Genomic DNA, 24,436 nt, shown 5'->3' with positions numbered 1-24,436 from the left:
TGGATGACTGAGAATCAGAGGCGTAGCCAGAATATTTTTATAAGGGTGGCTAGGCAGTAACCAATGTACACTGAGAGGGGGCCGAAATAACCTGACTCCGCCAGATGGAATTGCTCCGCATATTCATCTGGAAACCTTCCGTTGAAGTAATTTTGGGAAGGGGCGAAAATACTGGTTAGCTGATTGGCCTATGTTGGTGATAGACAGGCCAAATAAACCAATCAGATCAACGAAGCATATGACGTACTAACAGAGCGACAACGAATACACAACCACAAGCTAGGCTACTCTTGCCGAAACCAGTCGGGAGAAGAGCAAAAACATCTTTTCCTCTGAGAAAAGCCTCCAGAGCAGTGTTTTGCTCTTCTTTCGGTGAAGAAATACTCTGTAATTCCGATAAAACGTGCTCGATAGCCACGCTAACGCTAGTTTCATCGGCTGAAGCCGCCATGTTGTTTAGACTGAACTGTCGCGCTTATCGTTGCGTCACACCTCAACCCGCCTCAAAGCCAACGCTGATTGGACGTTCGTTTGGTGAACGGCTCCAAATTTTCTTTAACGGAGAGTCTCCAGACTGATCTGCGAGTGAAATCTTGAAAGCTCGCGAGATCAGGATGGTCTCACGAGGCTAGGGCCGAAAGCGGATAGGCGCCAGAACCTCAGGGTCAATCTATACTGTTCCAACAGGAAAATTAACGAGCAAAGAATCCATATTTTCTAAATAAAGACAAACTATACTTTCCTCCAGCCTTTGCTAACAAGCAGACGCATATATTTAAACATCCCTAATTTCTAGATAAAAGGCATTGTGGATAAAATTCTTTCAGTTTTAAGTTCTGGGGCATAAATCTTTTTCATTGTCATTACTTACCTACTTGTGTCAATAAACATTCTGCATAAAATTGATATTTAAAAAACACTTAATATCTACATAAATTGATTATTTGATACTTCTTTAGTTAAAATTTTTATTTATCTATGATTTCACTGAAGAATCCTAGATGACTTGCAGACACATTTTCTCTTCACCCCATATAACACAAAATCTAATCTAATAATTCTGATGGCCCACCATCTAGCTCTGCCCCTCCTGAGAATCTTCACCAGCACTCATCAGAACAACTTTAATTATTTTATTCACTGTGAAGGTAACTACATATCAACGTAAAAACTAAACAAGACAGCCTTCACAGAACAAAAACTTCATGCCAAGGAGAAAATCATTTTACTTAAAGGTAAAGCTTTTCATTTCTGGCCAGTAAATATCAGGTTTCAAACATTTCATATCTTTGCTGTCAGCAGCAGCAATAACAACAGTTAATGAAAGCAGCAATGAAAAAGATTTACTTAAAGATGAAAATATATTTGTATTTCAGGAGAATAAAATGGTTTACAGTTTATTCTATATCCTGTCATTACGTCTTTATTTTACCTGGCACCTTACGGATGGTTTCCACTCAGCAATTTCCCTGTGGTCATGTAGTCAGGTCTGTAATGTGCTACATACTCTTCCAAGAAACAAAGCACACTTACTAAACACCCCAATATTTATTAGCTTAAGACAGTCCTTCTCAAATAGTGGGGCGCGCCCCCTTTGGGGGGCGTGGTGCGATACCTGGGGGGGCGCGTGTGACCCTAGGGAACAGGCTTTTTTTTTGGGGCCGTACTATTATAAAGTGTAATTGCGCATCCACTACAGTAGGCGGCAGTGGCGCTGTAATTTTTACTTCTGTCACGTTTGCGACAGTGCAACATTTTACGGCTTACAAGGTTACCTGGTTACCAGTGTTGAGTCAACAGAAAGCTCCAACTGCGTTCTGTCTAAAGCCTCTGTTATTCAACATAAAAACCGCCAACATGAAAAAGTTTTTAACAGGGATGAAAAGAAAAGCGGAGAGAGACAAAGATAATGAGAGAAAAGAAAGTCACCCGAAAGCTAAGACGAGGAAATACGACGAAGCGTATTTAGCGCTTGGCTTCACTGTCACTACAGTTGGAGAAGAGGAAAGACCGGTGTGTTTGCTGTGTCTAAAAATGCTCGCAGCGGACAGCATGAAGCCAAATAAATTAGCGCGTCACTTAAATACATTACACCCCAATCACGCCGATAAGCCGCTAGAGTTTTTTCAGCGAAAACGTGCTGAATATTGCCAACAGTCATCCCGCTTTGTGAAGGCTACTTCAGTAAACCATCGAGCGCTGTTAGCATCATATAAGGTGGCGTACCAAATTGCGCAGTGCAAAAAGCCCCACACCATAGCAGAGGAGCTGATACTGCCTGCAGCATTAGACATGGTCTCTGTCATGCTGGACGACGCCAGTGCAGCAAAACTAAAAACTATCCCTCTGTCCAATGACACTGTCGCCAGACGTATAGATGACATTGCTAACGATCTTCAAGAACAGCTGGTAGATAAACTCAAAGACAAACGTTTTGCCTTACAATTTGATGAAGCAACTGACAGCAACAAAGACTGTCTGTTTATTGCTTATGTACGTTTTGACATGTCTAACTCCCTGTGTGAGGATCTACTTTTTTGTAAATATGTCAGGGACAGAGCCACAGCTGAGGAGCTATTCAAAATTCTGGACTCCTTTCTGACTGAGAATGGGCTAAAGTGGGAGAACTGCATTGGTGTTTGCAGTGATGGTGCACAAACCATGGCAGGGAAGAGAAAAGGACTTAGGGCACTCATCAAGACAGCCTCACCTCATGCTGAGTGGACACACTGTATTATACACAGAGAAGCACTTGCATCCAGGCAACTTTCCCCTGAATTAAGTGAGGTTATGACTGACATCATAGATGTAGTCAATTTTATAAAGACCAGACCACTAAAAACAAGAGTCTTCTCTGCCATCTGTGAGGAGATGGGAGCTGAACATCAAACTGTGCTCTATCACAGTGAAGCAAGGTGGTTGTCACGAGGAAAAGTCTTGTCCCGTGTTTTTGAGCTCAGAGAGCAAATAAGAGTGTTTTTGGAGCAGGAGCACAAGTATGAAGTGGCAGAAAAATTTTGTGATGAGAACTTCCTGGGAAAACTGGCCTACCTGAGTGACATATTTGGAAAGCTAAATGAACTGAATCTACAGCTTCAAGGGAAAGATAAACACCTCCCTCAGGTCACAGACAAGATTAGCTCTTTCACCCGAAAGCTTGCAATGTGGGGCAGGCAACTTGATGAAGGAAACACAGATTCATTTGAGAACCTGCATGAATTTGTAGACACTAATGACTATGATGCTATCTCAGTGATTCCACACATTAAGCAGCATATTTCTTCACTGATTGGATTCTTTAAAAAGTACTTCCCTGAAAACAGTTCCCAGTATGACTGGGTGAGAGACCCTTTCAGTGCAGCAGCTCCAACTGGTTTCAGCTCTGCAGAAGAGGAGCAGTTCATTGACATGACGTCTGACTCCACACTGAGACTGAGGTTCACATCACAGACACTCAGTGCATTCTGGCTGAGTGTAGAGAGGCAGTATCCACTCTTAGGAGAGAAAGCTATAAGCATTCTGCTTCCTTTTGCAACATCTTACCTTTGTGAGATTGGCTTCTCTGCTGTTGCTGCACTGAAGACCGAGTACAGGTCCCAGCTAAACATTGAGCAGGAGCTGAGAGTTGCACTATCATGCTTCGAACCTCGCTTCGAAAAGCTGTGCACTGCAAAACGTGCTCATTGTAGCCATTAAACCTGACTTCCTCCTCATTTTGATCAAAAAAAGAAAAAATGAGCACAAATTGTTTAATTCATTTTTGTTTTGTAGGTTCAAGTGTTTTATATATTGTGCTCCTGAGTTAATGTTGCTGAACTAAATATAAATTAGTTATTTTTTTTGTAGTTTATTAGTTATTATAATTATTAAATATTATTTATTGATTTGATTTAATTTTGCAATGGTGCAATTAGTTTGTCAAACATGTTTACAGTTTAAACATGTTTAAAACATGACTTAAAACACGATTTAATAAAGTTATTCTTTGTAAGTTTGACCATATGTCTTTCTTTTTTTTTTTCTTTAATGTTAATAAAGATAAAATGTTATGCAGAGATGGATAGTCACGTGGGGCGTGGGGGGCGCGAATAGTTTTCTTCTTGCTAGGGGGGGCGTAACAGATAATAATTGAGAAGCACTGGCTTAAGATAACATGTCATGTCAAGTCTTTAGTTATACAATCTCCTTTTTAACAAAAAGCATTTTAATTAAATTAACATATTTTGAATCTCATCAAGTCTATGTGTCCGAGCAAAGCGGATGATTGTGTTTCCTCTTGGTTCGAAACTATGCTGCTGATCAGGCAGGAAACTTGGACGAAAAGTCTGAGGTCAGACAACAGAAGGTAGTTTGGTCGGTACTCTTCCTCTCAGGAGAGGAAGAGGTGAAGAAAACAAGCAGGAACTGATGGACCTCTGATCTGGAAGTTCCAAACGGAACTGACATCAGCTTCTCTCCAGCCAAAAACAACCTTCTCAACCTGTATCTGTAGCTTCCAATCATGTTTAAAATGTGCAGACATTGGCCACATAAAGTTTGTTTAATCCATCAGTATCAATTTTGACTTATCTTCATAGAGGAATTTTCCCAATTTAAACAAAAAATCATAATTTCTTCACTAGTCTGATCCTAAGACCACTGCACCAGTGCTTTTCAGACTCATTTTAGGATCCTTGTTAAACTATATGTGCACATTTATAGAAACCAAGATTTATTTGCTCACGTTAGACATCAAGATAAGTTTTCACACCCAATGATTTTTTATTCTAAGCATCCCCCAAAAATGACATGTTAGAATTTTCAAAATAGGAGCTTGCACAGCTGTGGGCACAAAGATCACGTCCGCGAGCGTCCTGCAAAGATTGAGCCCCGAACACGCCCATCTTCTCCTTCTTATAGCTCATGAGTCTATGTGTTGCACCAGGTGGATGCTTAGTTGTCCGTATCAGAAACTGACAAGGATTACAGATAGCTCTCCTCTATCAGACCTGCTCCAAGATGTTCCCATATCCTGTGTATTTTTAAAGACACGAAGGCTGTCCTGATTAGATTACCTCCGTACACACAGTGACATCCACAATGTGAAGGAAGGCCCTCTACTCTCTCAAATCCGGCTAGCAAAGTAACAATGCACATGATGTATAAAGCATAAACCTAACAAAAACAAGCAGGAATTGATGGACCTCTGATCTGGAAGTTACAAACGGAATTGACATCAGCTTCTCTCCAACCAAAAACAACCTTCTCAGCCTGTATCTGTATTTTTCAATAATGTTTAAAATGTGCCTTTTTTTGTCCCATCCATGTTTAGCTTCAACACATTTTACCAACCAAGGCAACTAGACAATTTATAGACAGAAGGTAATGTTGTTCTTTCACTTTTCAAACCAAGGTAAATCCAAGTTAAAAATCAATCCACTGGACTTTGTTTCCAAGTTTGAAGATGCTTCGCTTCCCATCCAGGAAGCTATTTCAATTAAAAATGACAGAAACAGTGTTGAGTTCAAGGCTTTATAGAGTGGACCAGCAAAGCCTTGCTTTGGCTTAGAAAACAAGCAATTTGAACTAGGGATGCACGATATTGGGATTTTAGCCGATACCCGATATTCCGATATTTTAAAACTCATGTAGCCGATAACCGATATCGATACCGATGTTAAAGCTGGACAAAAATAAGTAGTCATTGAAAGTAGCAGTTTTGTTATCCATTTCTGACACTTTGAAAAATAATAAACTCAAATATATTTTCATATGCTGATATCATATTGATTTTTAAAAACGCGGTATGAATCTATTTTACTTTCAAAATCTCGTGAAATTTCATCGTTCTCTTACAAACTCTCGTGATATTTTGCAAATTCTTGTGAGATTTTGTTAGTAAAATAGATCGATACCGCGTCAATATATCAACATATAAAAATATGGCAAAATTTCGTGAATTTTCGGGGGATTTCGTAGCATAACGATGACATATAGCAATATTGCATTAGTAAAAGAGATTGATATGGTGTTTATAAATGGCAATATATCAGCATATGAAGATATTGTGATATTTTAATGTATCAATATTTTTTCCCTCATCTTTAGAAGTTTTTAAGTCTGTAAAAAATAAGTTTTTGAGGAAGAAGAAGAAGTAGTATTTTTTTTTTTTTTTTTTTTTTTAGACTTTAGAAACTCAGAAGCTGATCAAATATCGGGTTAAATATCGGTGGCGTGGCCGATGTCCGATATTCGGTTTTAAGGCCGATACCGATAGGGGCCCGATTATATCGTGCATCTCTAATTTGAACCTGATGAGCGGATCTGCCCCTTTGGAATGGGGGTTGTTTTGTTTCTTTGTTAGCCTGTAATATCCAATACCTGTCTATGTCTCTGAAAGGGGGGTCGTTAAAGGGAATTGTTGGCCTGGCTGAATAGGTGAGGTCTTCTGTTCCCCTGTAAAAGAGTTGGGGTTGCGATGATAGCGGGAAAGGATCAACTCAATTGTTGCACTGTAGGTTTTTGAAAGCTGAAAATCTGAGTCCACCCCCTCTGTTTAAGGTTGTTTTGCCTTTCCTAACGTAGATGGCTTCCTTCACACCCCTGTCAAACCACTTGACTTCTTTGTCCAAAATGTGAATATTCTGGTCCTCCAAAGAATGTCCTTTGTCCATAAGTTATGATGTACCGAGGGGGTCACTCTTCTGTGTCGGGCCATTTTGCTGATGAGTCTATTGTCACTTGTACTACTGTGTTTCTATCAAAGTGCATTTATAGTATGTCTTTACATACTGTCTGAACTTTAGCCCAGTAGGCCTTTATTCTGAGACATAGGAGTAACTAGTTAAAATATCCCTCTGCTGCATTAAAGTATTAAATATTAAAAAGGCCAAAATAACACGATTTATGTTAGTGAGATTTCTTTGTTTTTCATTTATTTTAACATTTTTTAAACTCATTTTATTCAGACAAACATCAATTTTTTTTATTTCTTAAGGAAACTTAAAGATGATATTCAATGTTTTATGTTTTCTGCCAACAAAAATATTTAACAGTATAAAATATCTACTACACTGGTATTTGAAATCTTGTATTTTTTTCTTTCTTAACATTAATGGCTTCCTTCACACCGCTTTCAAACCACATGTCTTCTTTGTCCAAAATGTGAACATTCTGGTCCCCAAAAGAATGTCCTTTGTATATAAGTTGTAGGTCTACAGCAGAGTCTTTTTCCGGAGAAGGTTGCTCTTCCGTATTGGGCCATGTGTCTTTGAAGAGGTTGTTTGGTTTCTCCAATATATGGACATACCTAAACAACAGGCTGTAAATAAAAATGTATAAAATAAAATAAAAAATAAATACAGCCCAATCTATAGAGAGGCAATTCATCTTAGAGCTGAACCCAAGAGGTTAATATTCACCTTACTGTTACATTACAGAAAGGAGAAAAATAGCACATGCCAGCAGCTACATATCTGCTGAACATCCACTTTAATGAGGGTAATACTGAGGAAGAATTATCGTCCAACTCCATCTGGATTTATTGATCTAACAGTGTAAGTCAGCCACAGGAGATAAACTACCAGCATGGAGAAACAGTCCCCACACTGATCAGAGGGCACACCACTGATAATCACTCACTGCTTCCTCTCTGGTCACTGCTATCCAACCGGTTTCTTTGTTCTTTGCTCTGCTAGAGGCTCTGGGGGGTTCGCACCAGCCAGCAGACGGCTCACGCAAATAGCATAGAGAATTATTTCATCCCAAAGATGGAAGCTGGACTCGTTAAACCTTCTCCCCTGTTTTCTAGGTATTAATCATATTGGACTGAATGGAGAATTGAGGAGAATGCAGCAATGGCAAATGTGTTCTAGGTTCGCTATTGTAATGCAAATGAAAGACGTCAGCGTTAGGGCTGCAACTAACGATTATTTTAAAAATCGATGAATCGGCCGATTATTTTTTCGATTAATCGATGAATCGGACAAAAAAAAATTTTATATTAACCTCTTTATTCCAAAATAAACATTTTAGACAGAACAAACAAGCACACAAGTACAGGTTGCTCATTAACTGTACTGGTGCAATATGAAAAATAAATGTTTGTGTAAAAACTACGCAAACTTACATGAGAAATGTAGCTGTACATCCACAAAATATAGGCTACTTAGTTTCATAAAGCGCAAAAAGAGACAGGCATTTTTGTTTTTTAAAGCCCCTAGAGGGTTCAAACAATAGGCCCCCCCATTTCAACAAATTCATTTTTTTTAGACTAGAAGAGTTCTGCCTTTTAAGACAGGAAAGTACAGCAGTTAAAGTTGCTACTTGAGAAAATACTGAACCATAGAGATAAAAATAGCCCTGTGATTCAAATTATAAATTGTATTTGGAATAAAAATGAGAGAACTAGGGGTGCTAAAAAACACATCCTCCAAAGACAGATATTTACATGGGAATGTGGCAGATAATTAATTGACATATTACTGATCTTGCTGGATTTTATTCTGCTTTACTTCCATAAATTGCAGGATCTTCTTTACTTTATCTTTGCCAGAAGATTTAAACTTTAAAAGCCTTGCCCTCATAATTTGCAAGTTAATTTATTTATAAAGAAAATATAAACGCTGCTTAAACTAATTTAAATGAAATTAAAAGTAAAATAAGTAGCCAACCTTATCACTGTCTGTAACCTACTAACAAGGTAAGGAAAGCATCAGATGAGCTACCTGAGAAACTAACGTTACGTTTCCCCACTTTAAAACCAAACAAACATGGCCGCTCATCCTGCTGATCAGCTCTCTTCACTGCCATTGAAGGCTCCAACGTGTTTTCTTTTCAGGTGCTGCGTCATAACAGTGGTGCTTCCGTGCCATGTTCATTTGTTTTTACAAAAGTTGCATGTTACGACTTTTTTCACTTTACAAAGCGCAGGCTATTTTAATTATTGTGATCAATTTGCGCCGTCAATCCCGGCGCATGCGCGCTTCATTTGCAGTCTGGACGCTGAGGGTAAACTCCTCACTAAAATCCTGCGGCTCTGACTGCCGCGCTGAGAGGGATTCCTGTGGGAGAGGGAGAAATGGGTTGGGATGGGGGAGGCGCCCCACGGCAGGCAAAAGCCGCCAGTGACACCGTAAAAAGTCGCCAGATTTGTCGCTAGTCGCTTTTTTGAAAAATAGTCGCTGGAGGGGTCTGAAAAGTCGCTGAGTTGGCAACACTGCAACTGCGGCGCTGACTCGCTCCGCCATATTTTTTTTTCTTCCCCCGGATGACGGCGGCGGCGGATGACGCATTAATCGTGCGACACAACTAATCGATGATTAAATTCGTTGCCAGCGCTTTTAAAAGTCGATTTTTATCGATTTTATCGATTCGTTGTTGCAGCCCTAGTCAGCGTGGTGACCTCTTTGTGGCAAATGTAAGCCAGACCCCATGTCTGGCTGGCAGGTTCTTCATACAGCAGCTTGTGTGACTCACCTTTGCAAAAAAAGGCCTTAATCAAAGCCCAGCCCTACTCAGAGTTTTATAAAATGTGTAACCTGCTTCTGCACTTAATCTCTTGTGACAACATGATGAAGAACAGCGACTAAGATACTTCCCTATTAATGGATACCTTATTTAGGATGTGGCCTCATGTAGCATCAGACGTTCACCGAACTTCCAAGGCCTGGAAGGCTTACCCTGTGCCTCTGGAAAGCTAGACACCCTGGGGGCATCACAATGCTGCTTTGAAGTCAAGTGATTAAAGAGGAAAGACCTGTCGAATTGGGATGATGGGGTTAAGGTTGGGAGAGGAGGAGGATCTGCATGAGGGACAGGAAAGGCCGTGACTACTGAAACGCTTAGAACCCGAGGGAGGCAATTAAGAACGAGGCCTTTTTAGTTAGGGTTACAAAAACACAGCGAGGATATCAGCGCGGCAGCCTGCCTTACCAAGGTTAGACTTCCCCATTGCAAACACAGAGTGGGCCGTTAAATCTGGTTTGTTCAACAGCCTCAGTCCTGAAAGCTGTTGAACAGCCACACAATAAACATTTCCATCTATGGATCCTGAAAAATCCTGAAGCTAGAAAAGCTTGAGAGCTGAGGAAGCATAGAGCACTGGGAGCTTCAACTGGAAAATGGATCCAGACTGTCTACAGCCTAAAGAAGAAATAGAATACAAAAGAAAATCCTAACAGGCTTGGTCTTTTTCTGCTGCATTTCCGTGACTTATTTTCACTAAGAAACACTTTTCACGATGTTTAAGGAGAGCTGCCAAGTAGGCCATCATGTCTGAAGCCAAACAACCTGAACACCACGAAACTGGACCTAAAAGCGGCCTCCTGCAACGTTACTGTAAAGAAGAAGTATTCACAACTTTCCTTAAAAGTATGGATTATTCATCACTCATAAATGTTATTGCCAAACTTTCATTGAACTGGAACTTTTCTAAATGTCTTTAAAAGCCACAGATGTTATTTATTATAGAAAAACAATCTGCAAATTACGGTACATGGTGGTATTTTCAGTCCACCTTAGCCAATACTTAGCAGAAGCATATTTAAAGGTATACTATGCAACCGGTGTTGATTTTCCAGCGAGGCTCCCCCCAGAGGGCGAAAGTAAAAGTGCACTGTCGTAAATATGCTCAGCTGTTCTCCTGGTTTCACCGTCAAGCCAGGCGCGGTTGTTTTGAGCTTAGCAGACAGGCGAACGCAACGAATCACCATGTCTACTGCGGTAAGTGACTATTTTGTTCCAATTTTCGAGTTTGAAAATTTAGCATGTTTTCATACATTATTTGTTATGCATGTGTCTAAATAACAAAGATTGTAGTTAGCTAAGTTCTCGCCGTAAAGCAAGGCCGACTCTCGCGATGCACGAGACTTCTGAGCCTGTGGGTGCGGGCCGAGGGCTCCTGCAATTGCAAGTAGGGTACTTCCCCTACAGACCACCAGGGCGGCCGAGAAAACCTTTGTTCGACCTGAAATGACTCATTTAATCATCCAAAACGTTATGGCATAGTATGCCTTTAAGTCAATGTAAAGCTAAAAGTGCAATGTTTTTAGCTCTATGGGTTAAATATTTTCCAATTTCTTCTTTTAGCATTGCTCAAAATGATCAAAAACATTGAAATTATGGAAAACATAATTAAAAATAAATTTTTGAGTCTCACCAAAAATTTCTAAACTTAATTTGAGTCTGGACTTTGACTAGGACCACATCAGTCTTAGGTTCTGTCTACATGTTCTACCCAGTATTTACTGTTATCCATCAAATCCTCCCATCCTCCCATCGAATCTATAGTTTCCTATTTTCAGATGAGAAAAAAATCATCTTACTGCAGAATGCTGCCACCGCAATGCATCATTATAAGGAACTGAGGCCAAAATATTCAATTATGGTCACATGGGAAAACCTCCTTTCCATCATATGCTGTGATACAAACATTATCCATTACTAATAGCTGTCATTTCGCTAGATTATCCCGCCTGACCTTTTGATTTCTGGAGCTCCTCTGCATATCCTATGGGTCTATGCTTCCCTATCTAATGTTATTCTTACTCATATTGTCATGGTAGGTAGGTGGGCATGTAGTTCGAGGTTTGCACTTGTACCGTAATCTTTCCATAATTGCTTCATAAGCCTTCACAGAGAAACTCTTGACACTGTTTGCTAACCCAACCTTGCATATATATTTATATATATATATATATATATATATATATATATATTTGTATTAGGGATGGAACGGTTTATAAAAACCATCCGAACCGTTCGGTTCTACTGTCTCGGTTCGATTCGCGTGTGTTGCGTTAGGTTCATGCGCTGCTCCGTTTTCTCATAGGCGAAGCGTTTACACTCCAGAGCAGCAGGTGGCGGTACTGCGACAAAAGCCAACCACCAATAGTAAACAAGAAGAAGAAGAAGCGAAGAATTGTGTGGGTATGGCGAGTGGGAAAGAACAGGAGTTAGAAGACGCGCCAGCAGCACTTTATAGGTCTGCTGTATGGGACCACTTTGCATTTAGCGTGACCTACGATGACGGCAGAAGGAAAGTGGATAAAAGTGCAACAGTGTGCAAACATAGTGCAACACGTTTTGTTTATGCTAACAGCAACACGACCCACAGGTCATGCTAACCCCGAAATCCCACATACTCCGTCAGCGCTCTGCCCCGCTGCGCTCCAGACCTCCTGCACAAAGCAAAGCCTACAGCCTCCGCTGTCGCTCCCGTCCGCTCCGCTCTGAGTTCCTTGGAGATCGTAGAGGGCATGCGCCAGATGATTAAATTCAAAGCAGCAAAACATGCGGAAATGATCCAGGGTTTCCCCGGATCATTAAAAATAATTACAATTCATTATTTTTTTTTGAGTTTTTTATTAATTTCATAAATTTTTATAGGATTAACATATACCGAACCGAACCGAAAGCCGTGACCACGAAACCGTGAATCGAACTGTGGATTTTGTGAACCGTTCCACCCCCAATATATATATATATAATATATATATAATAATATTATATATATATATAATATATAATATTATATATATATAATATTATAATATATATAATATATATATATATATATATAATATATATATATATATATATATAATATATATATATATATATACAGTATATATAATATATATATATATATATATATATATATATATATATATATATACAGTATATATAATATATATATATATATATATATATATATATACAGTATATATAATATATATATATATATATATATATACAGTATATATAATATATATATATATATATATATATATATACAGTATATATAATATATATATATATATATATATATATATATACAGTATATATAATATATATATATATATATATATATATATATATATATATATATATATATATATATATATATATATATATATATATATATAAGTAGTAGTTAGGGCATAGGGCTTGGAATCCACACCCACAGACTGCCACTCTGGCTCTCTGAGTAAAACCCTTAACCCCTGATTCCTCCCCGGCCGCCGCATGATGGCAGCCCACTGCTTAAATGCAGAGGTAAATTTCTCCAATGTAAGATCAAGAATGTTCAATTACTATTATCTATATATGTAAGCAAAACACATAAATTGTTATTTTCCGGATCTAGCCTTAGATTTTGCATCACTTATCTTTAAGTCAAAATGATTTACTAATGAAAAATAGTTCCCAGAATAATTGCTTATGTGTACTGTAGCTTGAACAATGTTCCATTTTCAATTCCAGTATGAAAAAGCTTCCTGTTAATTTCAGTAAACTACTCCTAACACAAGTGATGATTGTATGAAGAGGTTTTTGCACAAGCCAGCAGCTGTTAAATCCAAAAATACTGACATGGCTTCTTACTATGTGACATTTTCCCCAGCACATGAGATGCAGAGATATGGGGTCTGTGCTATTCTGCGAGCCATACCAGCCACTTAAACATGTGTGGAGAACACATCTGGTAGCAATTTCTAGGTCTCATTTAAATGTTGCTAAAATACCAAAGAGCAGTCGGCTTTTCCATATAGTTGGTAAAATCAGATTGTAGAGAAAATGGCTGTTGCATTAAATATATAAAAAAAAAAAAAAAATCCCAGAAAAGAAAGCATTCTTTGTTTGCAAAATAAGCTCCCAAAGAACTATTTTGTCACCTTACAAATGATAAACCTGTTAAGTGTGTTAACAAATAAACCTTACAGTGGTGCGTATATGAAGTGGAAACAGATAATTAGCCAAATGTCACCAGATTAAACTTATTTTGTGATAAAAACTAATAAAAGCCAATGAGTCTGGGCTCTAACATCAGCTTCCCTCCGAAATGTTTATTAGCTCCACAACATGAGCCAAAGCTCTGATGTTTGTTTGGCTGTTTTATACTGCCAAGGCTCCAGGGCCACTTTCTAACAGACTCTATATTAAATAGCAGTGCAAGAAGGAGTTGAATGGGGAGTAAAAAAATATAAATAAGATACAACATAAAAAAGGAATAAAGACACTTGGATCACAGCCTAGAGGTTAAGGGATTAGTCCAGCCTTAATGTGAGTCCAACATCCAAATCCTAATGGTTGACTTTCTGACCATAAATCCTTCTGAAATCATTTGGTTGTGGTGTGAGTGTCTATGATTGATAGCAACTGTACAGGACAGAAATCAGGCATCAGGGGTAAAATTGATTCTCTTATCCAAAAGAAAGCACAGGGAAAAGAATTGGACATGTACCTCATCCTAAAAATCCCAACCTGTCAAACAAGCTAGAACCAGTCCTTGGTACACCTACCCTGCTGGAAAGAGGTGGAAAGAGTACTAAAAAAATTGTAATTGAGTAAAAGTATCTTTACTTTGCCTAAATTCTACTCAAGAGTAAAAGTAAAATTACCAATCTCAAAATTTACTCAAGTAAAAGTACAAAATTACTTCATTTAAAATTTAATTTGAGTAAAAGTTACTTAGTTACTTTGAGTTATTTAATGCAAAAAAGCATGAGTCATGAATGGAATTGAGCACAAGGTGTTTTAATCGATTTCAAGGCATATTTCAGTGGACATCCACACAAAAGATAAGGTGGGCTAAAGAACATACTTCCTCACAGCACAAGGGCAGTCACAACCTGAACCATAAAGTGCAAATAATTTTCAATCCTACTGTCCAACAGACACCACCATGATAACTAACTAACCGCCACATTTTTACGTGAATTGGATGTTGATGTTTTAAAAGCCGAAAGCTCCGTTTTGCTGGGGAGGCACATGTTGCACTGCATTATCACATTGTTCCATTTTGTGCATTTGAAAACAAATAATCCTTCCAAATATGGCCGAGGGTTTTTCTGGCTTTCGTCTCCAGAATATGTTTCCTCTTCAGGCCTTTCCTCATCCATACTCCCTAAGTTGTGATTAGCAACTGCCATCTTCCGAAGCGCAGCACTGGATTATGAGACAACACAAAGGGTAAATGCAAGGCAGGGCCACATTTCATTTTTTCACCATCAGTATTTTTTATTTATTTTTTACTTAGTAAAGTGCGGAAAAATTACATATTTCAAAAACTACTCAGAAAATTACAAATTACTCATAAAAAGTACTCAATAACAGTAACTTGAGTAAATGTAATTCATTACTTTCCACCCCTGGGAACTACTGTAGGACACAAGCTGCAAAGAGTTATGGAGGATAAAAAGTGCCAAAATTAAATAAATAAATACAGCATTAAATAAATAAATAAATAAATGTGTCATTCATTAATTAAAAGAATCTGTCAAACTCATCCATCAAAGTTAGGGGGCGGGGTTAACGCGAATCGAGTCTCTGTAATCGATTTGCTTCGCCTTAATGTGCAGGGTGACCAATCAGGTGTTAGATAACCGCCCCCTAACTTTGATGGGCGAGTTTGACAGATTCTTTTAATGGTCTCGATGCACTGCGACACAGGACCATGAAATAATTAAATGCACACTGAAATAATTATATATATATTTTTTTTAATAAAATGAAGACGTATTTTATTAAATTAATGACAAATTTATATATTTAATTCCTTATTTATTTAATGAATTACACATTTAATTAATTGTTTATCGCTGTATTTATTTATTTAATTGTGGCACTTTTTATCCTCCATAAAGAGTAGCGTAAAACCAGTTTTTTATTTTATTTTTTTCAATAGACATTAATGTGAGAGATATTTCAGAACTATTTGTGTATTTGGTGGCTTCCCAAACCTGCCAACAAAACACATATGGGAGCTTTCAGCTTCCGAGCAGTAATTAAGCTCAAATGAAAATCTTCCATCACTGCTAGAATAAACGCAGGTACAAAAACGCCACAAGTAGTTCATCGATAATTCAGCAGTCCATAAGAACACTTCACAGAACGCAATGAGGTGTTTGACTGTGTGGATTTGTTCCTGCGACTGCACAGGAGCAACAGGGCAGGTTTCCCACTGGGTTACAAGAGCCAGAAGCTTTGCATCTGGATCATTTCCTCTGCACAAAGACTCCACACTGGGACCTTCTCATAAAGCTGCACATTTTCTGAACAATCAGAAATCCCTTAGAACTGTCAGACGGTGCAGCACCTTACAGACAGGATTGAGCCTTTCATCTTTTTCCCATTTGGTCACATTACCGCCATAAACGCTGATGTATGTTGACAGCTTTTTATATTTTAGGCCAAATATTAGAAATATTAAATCAAGAGTTTTCCAAATGAAAATCTAAAACGTGTGGTGTGCATTAGTTCTTGCTAAGGTAATACTAAATTATTCTAAACACTGAACTTTTAAACAAATTTTCTAGGGATGCACGATATTGGGATTTTGGCCGATATCCGATATGCCGATATTTTTAAAACTCATGTAGCCGATAACCGATATCGATGTTAAAGCTGGACAAAAAATAAGTAGTCATTGAAAATAGCAGGTTTTATTATCCATTTCTGACACTTTGAAAAATAATATACTCAAATATATTTTCATATGCTGATATCAAATTGATTTTTAAAAACGCGGTATCGATCTATTTTACTTTCAAAATCTCGTGAAATTTCATCGTTCTGTTACAAACTCTCGTGATATTTTGCAAATTCTTGTGAGATTTTGTTAGTAAAATAAATCGATACCGCGTCAATATATCAACATATAAAAATATGGAAAAATTTTGTGAATTTTCGGGGGATTTGGTAGCATAACGATGACATATAGCAATATTTCATTAGTAAAAGAGATTGATATGGTGTTTTTAAATGGCAATATATCAGCATATGAAGATATTCGGATATTTTAATGTATCAATATTTTTTCCCTCGTCTTTAGAAGAAGAAGAAGTAGTATTTTTTTTTCTTTTTTTTTAGACTTTAGAAACTCAGAAGCTGATCAAATATTGGGTTAAATATCGGTGGGGTGGCCGATGTCCGTTATTCAGTTTTAAGGCCGATACCGATAGGGGACCGATTTATCGTGCATCCCTATAATTTTCTTTAATAAAACATAACTTCTTTAACTGAAATAACTTAAGCAGATCCAGGGTGAGTAGAGAGGGTCTCCAAAGACCAATTTTCTAGTTATGCTACAGATAAGTAATTGGATTTAGGTCCATACTTAAGGTGAACCACAGCCATGGAGACTTGGCTACATTGGATGGGGAATAATAATGATAAAAAAAATAAATCATTCAATTTGGTTCACTCACATGCAGCAATTATGAAAGTGGACCAAACCTCCTGGATAGCGTCTCTAAATAAACAGCTGCTCACTTGGAGCACTATCGCAACACGCTGCCCGGTGTGAGCAGCTGCCAAGGCTGCAAGCCATCCTGCATGTTGCTCTGTATGCAAGAGCTGAACGCAACAATCTGGAAAACAGGTTGCAGAGAGAAAGAGTATCACAATTTAGATGTTTTCAGAGGAGAAATATATGTTTAATCATGTTTGCAGGATATGTAGCTTTCTCTCTTTACTTTACTTTTACTGTATTCCAGGTATAGGCATGAGTCTTTGTCTAGAATTACTGTCTAATCCAAGTTCTCATCAAATTTCTCCAGTCTCCATATCTTTGCTGAAGATATAAATTGAGTCAGCATGATGCTGCCTTTACCATGTATTACTGTGTGCAGGGTGTATCAAAGTGGTAGTTTCATTCTTTATACGGCATTTTACATGTACGTCAAAAAGGGAGAAGCATCCCGCTGCAGCCTGCGGGAAGGCGGGGCCTGACGCCCACAACAAAAACAGCCATATTGGAAATGCTGACGTAACAGGGGAGGAAAGCACATAGACATATATGAAGATCTATATAAAGATATGTTATCATCTTAATTGTGAAAAGTCATCCCTCGAGCCCTGACGTCAATAGTCCCGTCAATTTAAATAAAAATACGCCGCACAGTGCTGAGGCATCATTGGTGTGTATAGCTTGAATCAGCAGGTTTGAGTAGCAGGTCGACCGCCCCAATATGGCGCCCGTAATTCCTGCGCCGCGGCAGCCAATGCGGGGTCTACTCATATTATGTCTATGGGGAAGCACATGGCGCCGAAGATTATTTCTTGTCAAATAAACTTTCTAAAACCTTCCTTCTCTGTGTGAGTCTTTCCAGGTTGAAGTTACATTTAAAGTTTTAAATTAATCCCTTTTGGTTTCGCAAAAATTGGATATTTAAGGTCTTTGGAGCACAGTTTATTAATCGATGATCGAATACTACCAATTTAATTAACGTTTTATGACATTTGTTTGTGATAGGGTTTGAGGATAGATACACACATCTTCATAATAATTCCTTATTGTTGTTTATTTTAGACTGTTTGTTACTAATTTCGTCTTAACATCTGAAAATAAGATTTAATAAAGATTTAAAAATAAAAAGGACTTACCATGTGAGAGACATACCATGTGACATAACACATTTTTTTGGCCATTTCTCTCGCCAGCGCCTATAGGCAAGAGCAGACAGCATTTCCAATATGGCTGTCCTTGATGTGGGCGGGGCTTGACGTCAAGCCTCGCCTTCCCGCAGGCTGCAACGGGATGTACTTGCAAAAAGGTCACTTTTGTCCCTGTCAGACCTAAGCAGCTTGTTCTACATGTTTGTTGTTTTCTTGCTAATGTTCTCCAGTAATCTACAGGTGCTGGTCATAAAATTAGAATATCATGAAAAAGTAGATTGATTTCAGTAATTCCATTTAAAAAGTGAAACTTGTATATTATATTCATACATTACATACAAACTCATATATTTCAGATGTTTATTTGGTTTAATTTTGATGATTACAAATGACAACAAATGAAAATCTCAAATTCATCATATCAGAAAATTAGAATATTGTGAAAAGGTTCAAAATTGATGGCCCCTGGTGCCACACTCTAATCAGCTAATTAACTCAAACCACCTGCAAAAGCCTTTAAATGGTCTTTCAGTCTAGTTCTATAGGCTACACAATCATGGGGAAGACTGCTGACTTGACAGTTGTCCAAAAGACGACCATCGACACCTTGCACAAGGAGGGCAAGACACAAAAGGTCATCGCTAAAGAGGCTGGCTGTTCACAGAGCTCAGTGTCCAAGCACATTAATAGAGAGGCGAAGGGAAGGAAAAGATGTGGTCGAAAAAAGTGTACAAGCAAGAGAGATAACCGCACCCTGGAGAGGATTGTGAAACAAAACCCCTTCAAAAATGTGGGGGAGATTCACAAAGAGTGGACTGCAGCTGGAGTGAGTGCTTCAAGAACCACCACACACAGACGTATGAAAGACATGGGTTTCTGCTGTCGCATTCCTTGTGTCAAGCCACTCTTGAACCACAGACAGCGTCAGAAGCGTCTTGCCTGGGCTAAAGAGAAACAGGACTGGACTGCTGGTGAGTGGTCCAAAGTCATGTTCTCTGATGAAAGTAAATTTTGCATTTCCTTTGGAAATCAAGGTCCCAGAGTCTGGAGGAAAAGAAGAGAGGCACTTCATCCACGTTGCTTGAAGTCCAGTGTAAAGTTTCCACAGTCAGTGATGGTTTGGGGTGCCATGTCATCTGCTGGTGTTGGTCCATTGTGTTTTCTGAGGTCCAGGGTCAACGCAGCCACATACCAGGAAGTTTTAGAGCACTTCATGCTTCCTGCAGCTGACCAACTTTTTGGAGATGCAGATTTCATTTTCCAACAGGACTTGGCACCTGCACACAGTGCCAAAGCTACCAGTACCTGGTTGAAGGACCATGGTATCCCTGTTCTTAATTGGCCAGCAAACTCTCCTGACCTTAACCCCATAGAAAATCTATGGGGTATTGTGAAGAAGAAGATGCAATACACCAGACCCAACAATTCAGAAGAGCTAAAAGCCACTATTAGAGCAACCTGGGCTATCATAACACCTGAGCAGTGCCACAGACTGATCGACTCCATGCCACGCCGCATTGCTGCAGTAATACAGGCCAAAGGAGGCCCAACTAAATACTGAGTGCTGTACATGCTCATACTTTTCATGTTCATACTTTTCAGTTGGCCAACATTTCTATAAATCCTTTGTTTTTATTGGTCTTCAGTAATATTCTAATTTTCTGATATGATGAATTTGAGATTTTAATTTGTTGTCATTTGTAATCATCAAAATTAAACAAAATAAACATCTGAAATATATGAGTTTGTATGTAATGTATGAATATAATATACAAGTTTCACTTTTTAAATGGAATTACTGAAATCAATCTACTTTTTCATGATATTCTAATTTTATGACCAGCACCTGTAAAGCTCTACACTGCAAAAAATCGAAATCTAAATAAGTAATTTCTTTCTTAAAATAAGTGCATTTTTTTCTTGAATTTAGGTGGTAAGTGAGGCACTTTGCCAATGAAAAAAGGCAATTTACATTTAAAATAAGAAAAACACAATTACATTGTCTTATTTCAAGTGCATATTATCTAAGTATCTTATTTTAATACCAAAACTACTCATTCTATTGGCAAATAATCTTATTTACCTGCTCAAATTGAGGGGAAATACACTTAATTTAAGAAATGTTTACTTATTTCTAGATAATTTTTGCAGTGTAGATCAGGCGGTCCTGGGGGGCCGCTGTCCTGCAGGTTTTCGAGGTTTCCCTGCTCAAGCACAGCTGATTTACATTCATAGTTGATTAACAGGGCTTTGCTGAAGTCCAATCATCAGAATAAGCTGTGCTAAAGCAGAGAAACCTCGACAGCGGCCCTTAAGTACCAACTCCGGGGATGCCTGGTCTAGATACTGTATAAATTATATGATTTATCACAAAAGTGACTTCAGAAGGCAACCAAATTTTTTATTTATTTATGCGTTTACAACTTTTCACTTCTTTCTGCTGATTTATTACATCCATTTCTCCCATACATATTATGATTATAACAGGAAAATGTGTGAAAAGATTCATAGGGTCTAAAAACCTGCATTGATGTATGTGAGGGTTTAAAATAACAGGCTGCAGGTCACCAAACATAACAGAACAAGGTAGAACTAAAGCTACTCCTGATTTCTGACATTGACCCTGCCAAATACATCTGTAATGATGGACAGAGAGCTCCTGCATGTATCGCTTTTACAGGGTGTGAAAGGATGTAGAGAGGAAGAAAAATTAGTTCTGGAAAAAGAAGAACTCTAAACTATGTAAGCATGAACTCTGCCCGATCCAAAACCTCAGGATACACTCTTTTCCTTTACCAGTAAGCTCTATTTGCTTCACCGGAGAAGGAGTTGAAAGATTTTCTTTGACGAGATATCCTGCCTCTAGTTAGTCCCAAGAGCAAGCCAGGAAGACAGTGAAATGTGGAAAAGAAAAAAAAAAACGGAGGATGTGAGCGGTGGGAGGATTTCAATCTTGTGAAAATGCAGGAGTACTTTAAGAAACATTTGTTTAAACAGCCAACGGAGCCACAAGCAAGGAGACGTCAGGAGAAATTAGGCCCGGCTCGACACAAAAAGCACTCAGAGAAATGAGATTTAATCTGTGGAGCTTAGAACGTATTAGCTGGATGTAAACAGTCAGCGCAGGCTGTGAGAAAGTTGGCTTCCTCAGATTTGCTGCTCGCAAAAACACAATACATAAAACATTAGGGGTTAAATTGGGATCTGAAATGTGGGGTGGGAGGGGGTAGGGTTTTTTTTAAGTTGTAATGGATGTACTGTGCATGTTTATATTAAAAAGACATGAGATCATCAAAAGAATTCTGAAAAAGTATTTTAAAAAATCCTCTGATCTGCTTCCAAGCTAAGATAGAATCGAATAGAGATATACTATAATGTCCCACAGAGTGGAAATTCAGGCATGTGAACTGGAAAGCAAATAAGCAGTGAAAGCGTGCAAGTACACGCAAGAGAAAATGCAAAAAACAAAAAGTAAAAAATTAAAATAAATACAGGAAAATATAAATCCTAAGAAATACTTGAAAAAAGTACTATCAACCCATTTACACAAATAAAAGAAGGACAATTCAAGAATTTCACTAATAACAGCACTGCTATAAAAAACACTTATGGGATAGGTGCAAACAGAAGGAAGAAAAACTGCAGACAACAGCACTGATGTAACAAAAAACTAGGGATGCACGATATAATCGGCCCCCTATCGGTATCGGCCTTAAAACTGAATATCGGACATCGGCCACCCCACCGATATTTAACCCGATATTTGATCAGCTTCTGAGTTTCTAAAGTCTAAAAAAAAAAATATATACTACTTCTTCTTCCTCAAAAACTTCTTTTTTACAGACTTAAAAACTTCTAAAGACGAGGGAAAAAATATTGACACATTAAAATATCCCAATATCTTCATATGCTGATATATTGCCATTTAAAAACACCATATCAATCTATTTTACTAATGAAATATTGCTATATGTCATCGTTATGCTACGAAATCCCCCGAAAATTCACGAAATGTTGCCATATTTTTATATGTTGATATATTGACGCGGTATCGATCTATTTTACTAACAAAATCTCACAAGAATTTGCAAAATATCACAAGAGTTTGTAACAGAACGATGAAATTTCACGAGATTTTGAAAGTAAAATAGATCGATACCGCGTTTTTAAAAATCAATTTGATATCAGCATATGAAAATATATTTGAGTATATTATTTTTCAAAGTGTCAGAAATGGATAACAAAACTGCTATTTTCAATGACTACTTATTTTTTTCCAGCTTTAACATCGGTATCGATTATCGGATACATGAGTTTTAAAATATCGGCATATCGCATATGGGACAAAATTCCAATATTGTGCATCCCTACAAAAAAACATTTGTAGCAAATAGAAATTGCAAAATGAGGGTATAGATAAAAATATATGATTTCTCTTTGATTCAGTGCCAGAACCAGTGGTTCCTTACTGAAGTTGTAAACAGCTCATTCATGAATAATATGCATGTAACTTCTGTCATGTATATATATAAATAAACATGTAGGAAATTGTTATCTTAGCAGCAAACAGGTAATATAGGATTTTTGAGTGAAGACCTGCGGTTAAAGTGGAGATGAGTTGTCAGGATCATGTTGTCATAGAAACAAATAAAAAAGCAGCATCTTTCGGGTGAAATGCTGATAGGCAGCTTTCCACATCACCCTGACAGAGCTCTCCTGTCAGTGAAGAGAGCCCTGTGGATGCACACCTGTATTTTTCCTCCCATACCTTCACATCCACCTGTCACTCAGCTGTCTGGCTGTTAGCCTTGCAGAAAAAGGAGACTGTCTTGTGGCAAACAGACACCAGGGATTGCTTTTACTTGTTGAGGCCACTAGCAAGGTTTATTTTTCTTATCTGTAAAATACATTACTGCAGCTGAAAGCATTGTTGTGACTACTACAGTAAATATGGATAGCTTCAACATGGATGCTAATTTAGGGATCATGAGAGCAAAGAGGCTGTTGGATTAATTGTACAAGTTATTCTACTTTAATCATATTATTATGCTCACACATTTTGTTATCCTTATTTTACTTATATCATAAAGAGTGTTGAAGTATTTTACTTGCGTGTTCTGTACTAATGTTTTAAGTCTGCAAATGGAGTGCTGAATGTGAAAGCTGGCTGCTCAAGGTCAGACGGTTCAAGGAGAGAACACAGGGAAATGCACGCACTAACACCGGAGAAAGGAGTGAAAGCTTTCCTTATCTCATGATACTGTATGATGTTATGCAGACTTCTGGTTCCGACTGGGTTTCACCCCCTCCTCCTCCCTTTTAGCAGTCGGAACCAACATTGTAGCTAGGGCGTTCCTTAATAAAGGCTTGGAGGGCAGAGCTGTTTCAGAGTGGTTTGGAGAATTGTAACTGAACAGTCTCTGATCACTCTCCTTGCAAGTGAATCATACTAAAATTCTCTGTGTCTTTCTTTGTACAGGTTACTGCATAAAATGTTTGGTGTTTAAACCTAACATTAATTGGTCCTTCGAGCCGGATTGCAAGATACCCGACGACCCCCAGCAGGTGAGTGAGATCCAGATAAGCCTGTGGCCGCAGCAAATAGACCCTTTACGGGACTGGCCTCTCCCTTACAGGCTGGGGTCCGACGGTTGAAGCATTTCGAGGACGCAGAGAATTGTGAGTAGTTTTTCTTTTAATAAGGAGTGAGTGAATTATTGGAAGAAAAATATATAAAAATATAAAAAATTTATAAAAATATAATAATAAAAAAAAAAAAAAAAAAAAAAGATAGAAGTGAAGGGCGTGGGGTCACGAGATTCCCCTTTTGAAGTCCTCTCAGCGTGGGGTCACGAGATTCCCCTTTTGTACTAAAACCCTGACAATTCTAGACTCTATCAGGTAAAACAGAAATTTTAAAACAGTTAAAGTCCGCGGGAAGGCAGGCTCCCCTAGTTTGTAAGGGCAGGCTCCCTGAGTTGTAAACTAGTTAAATTCTGCATAGGATAGCGGCGTCCTCTGTGTTTAAAATAAAGTAAAAGTTAACTGCGCAGTGTGTATG

At 38.2% G+C, this 24,436-nt stretch overlaps 1 protein-coding gene across 1 annotated transcript; it reads left to right on the top strand.

Moving 5' to 3' along the window:
• Nucleotides 1–1,857: 1,857 nt before the first annotated feature.
• Nucleotides 1,858–3,696, top strand: LOC119776476 (zinc finger BED domain-containing protein 5-like). The gene has a single exon (XM_038274884.1). The coding sequence runs from the start codon at nt 1,858–1,860 to the stop codon at nt 3,694–3,696; it is 1,839 nt and encodes a 612-aa protein (XP_038130812.1).
• The last annotated feature ends 20,740 nt before the right edge of the window (nt 3,697–24,436 follow it).

This window comes from Cyprinodon tularosa, unplaced genomic scaffold (genome assembly GCF_016077235.1).
Source record: "Cyprinodon tularosa strain WSP-4 unplaced genomic scaffold, ASM1607723v1 ctg937, whole genome shotgun sequence".
Lineage (NCBI taxonomy): Eukaryota > Metazoa > Chordata > Actinopteri > Cyprinodontiformes > Cyprinodontidae > Cyprinodon > Cyprinodon tularosa.
This window is presented reverse-complemented; position numbering and strand designations above follow the sequence as displayed.

Excerpts from the sequence above, each read along its gene's own strand:
- LOC119776476 (XM_038274884.1), top strand. The coding sequence starts at position 1,858 with ATGAAAAAGTTTTTAACAGGGATGAAAAGAAAAGCGGAGAGAGACAAA.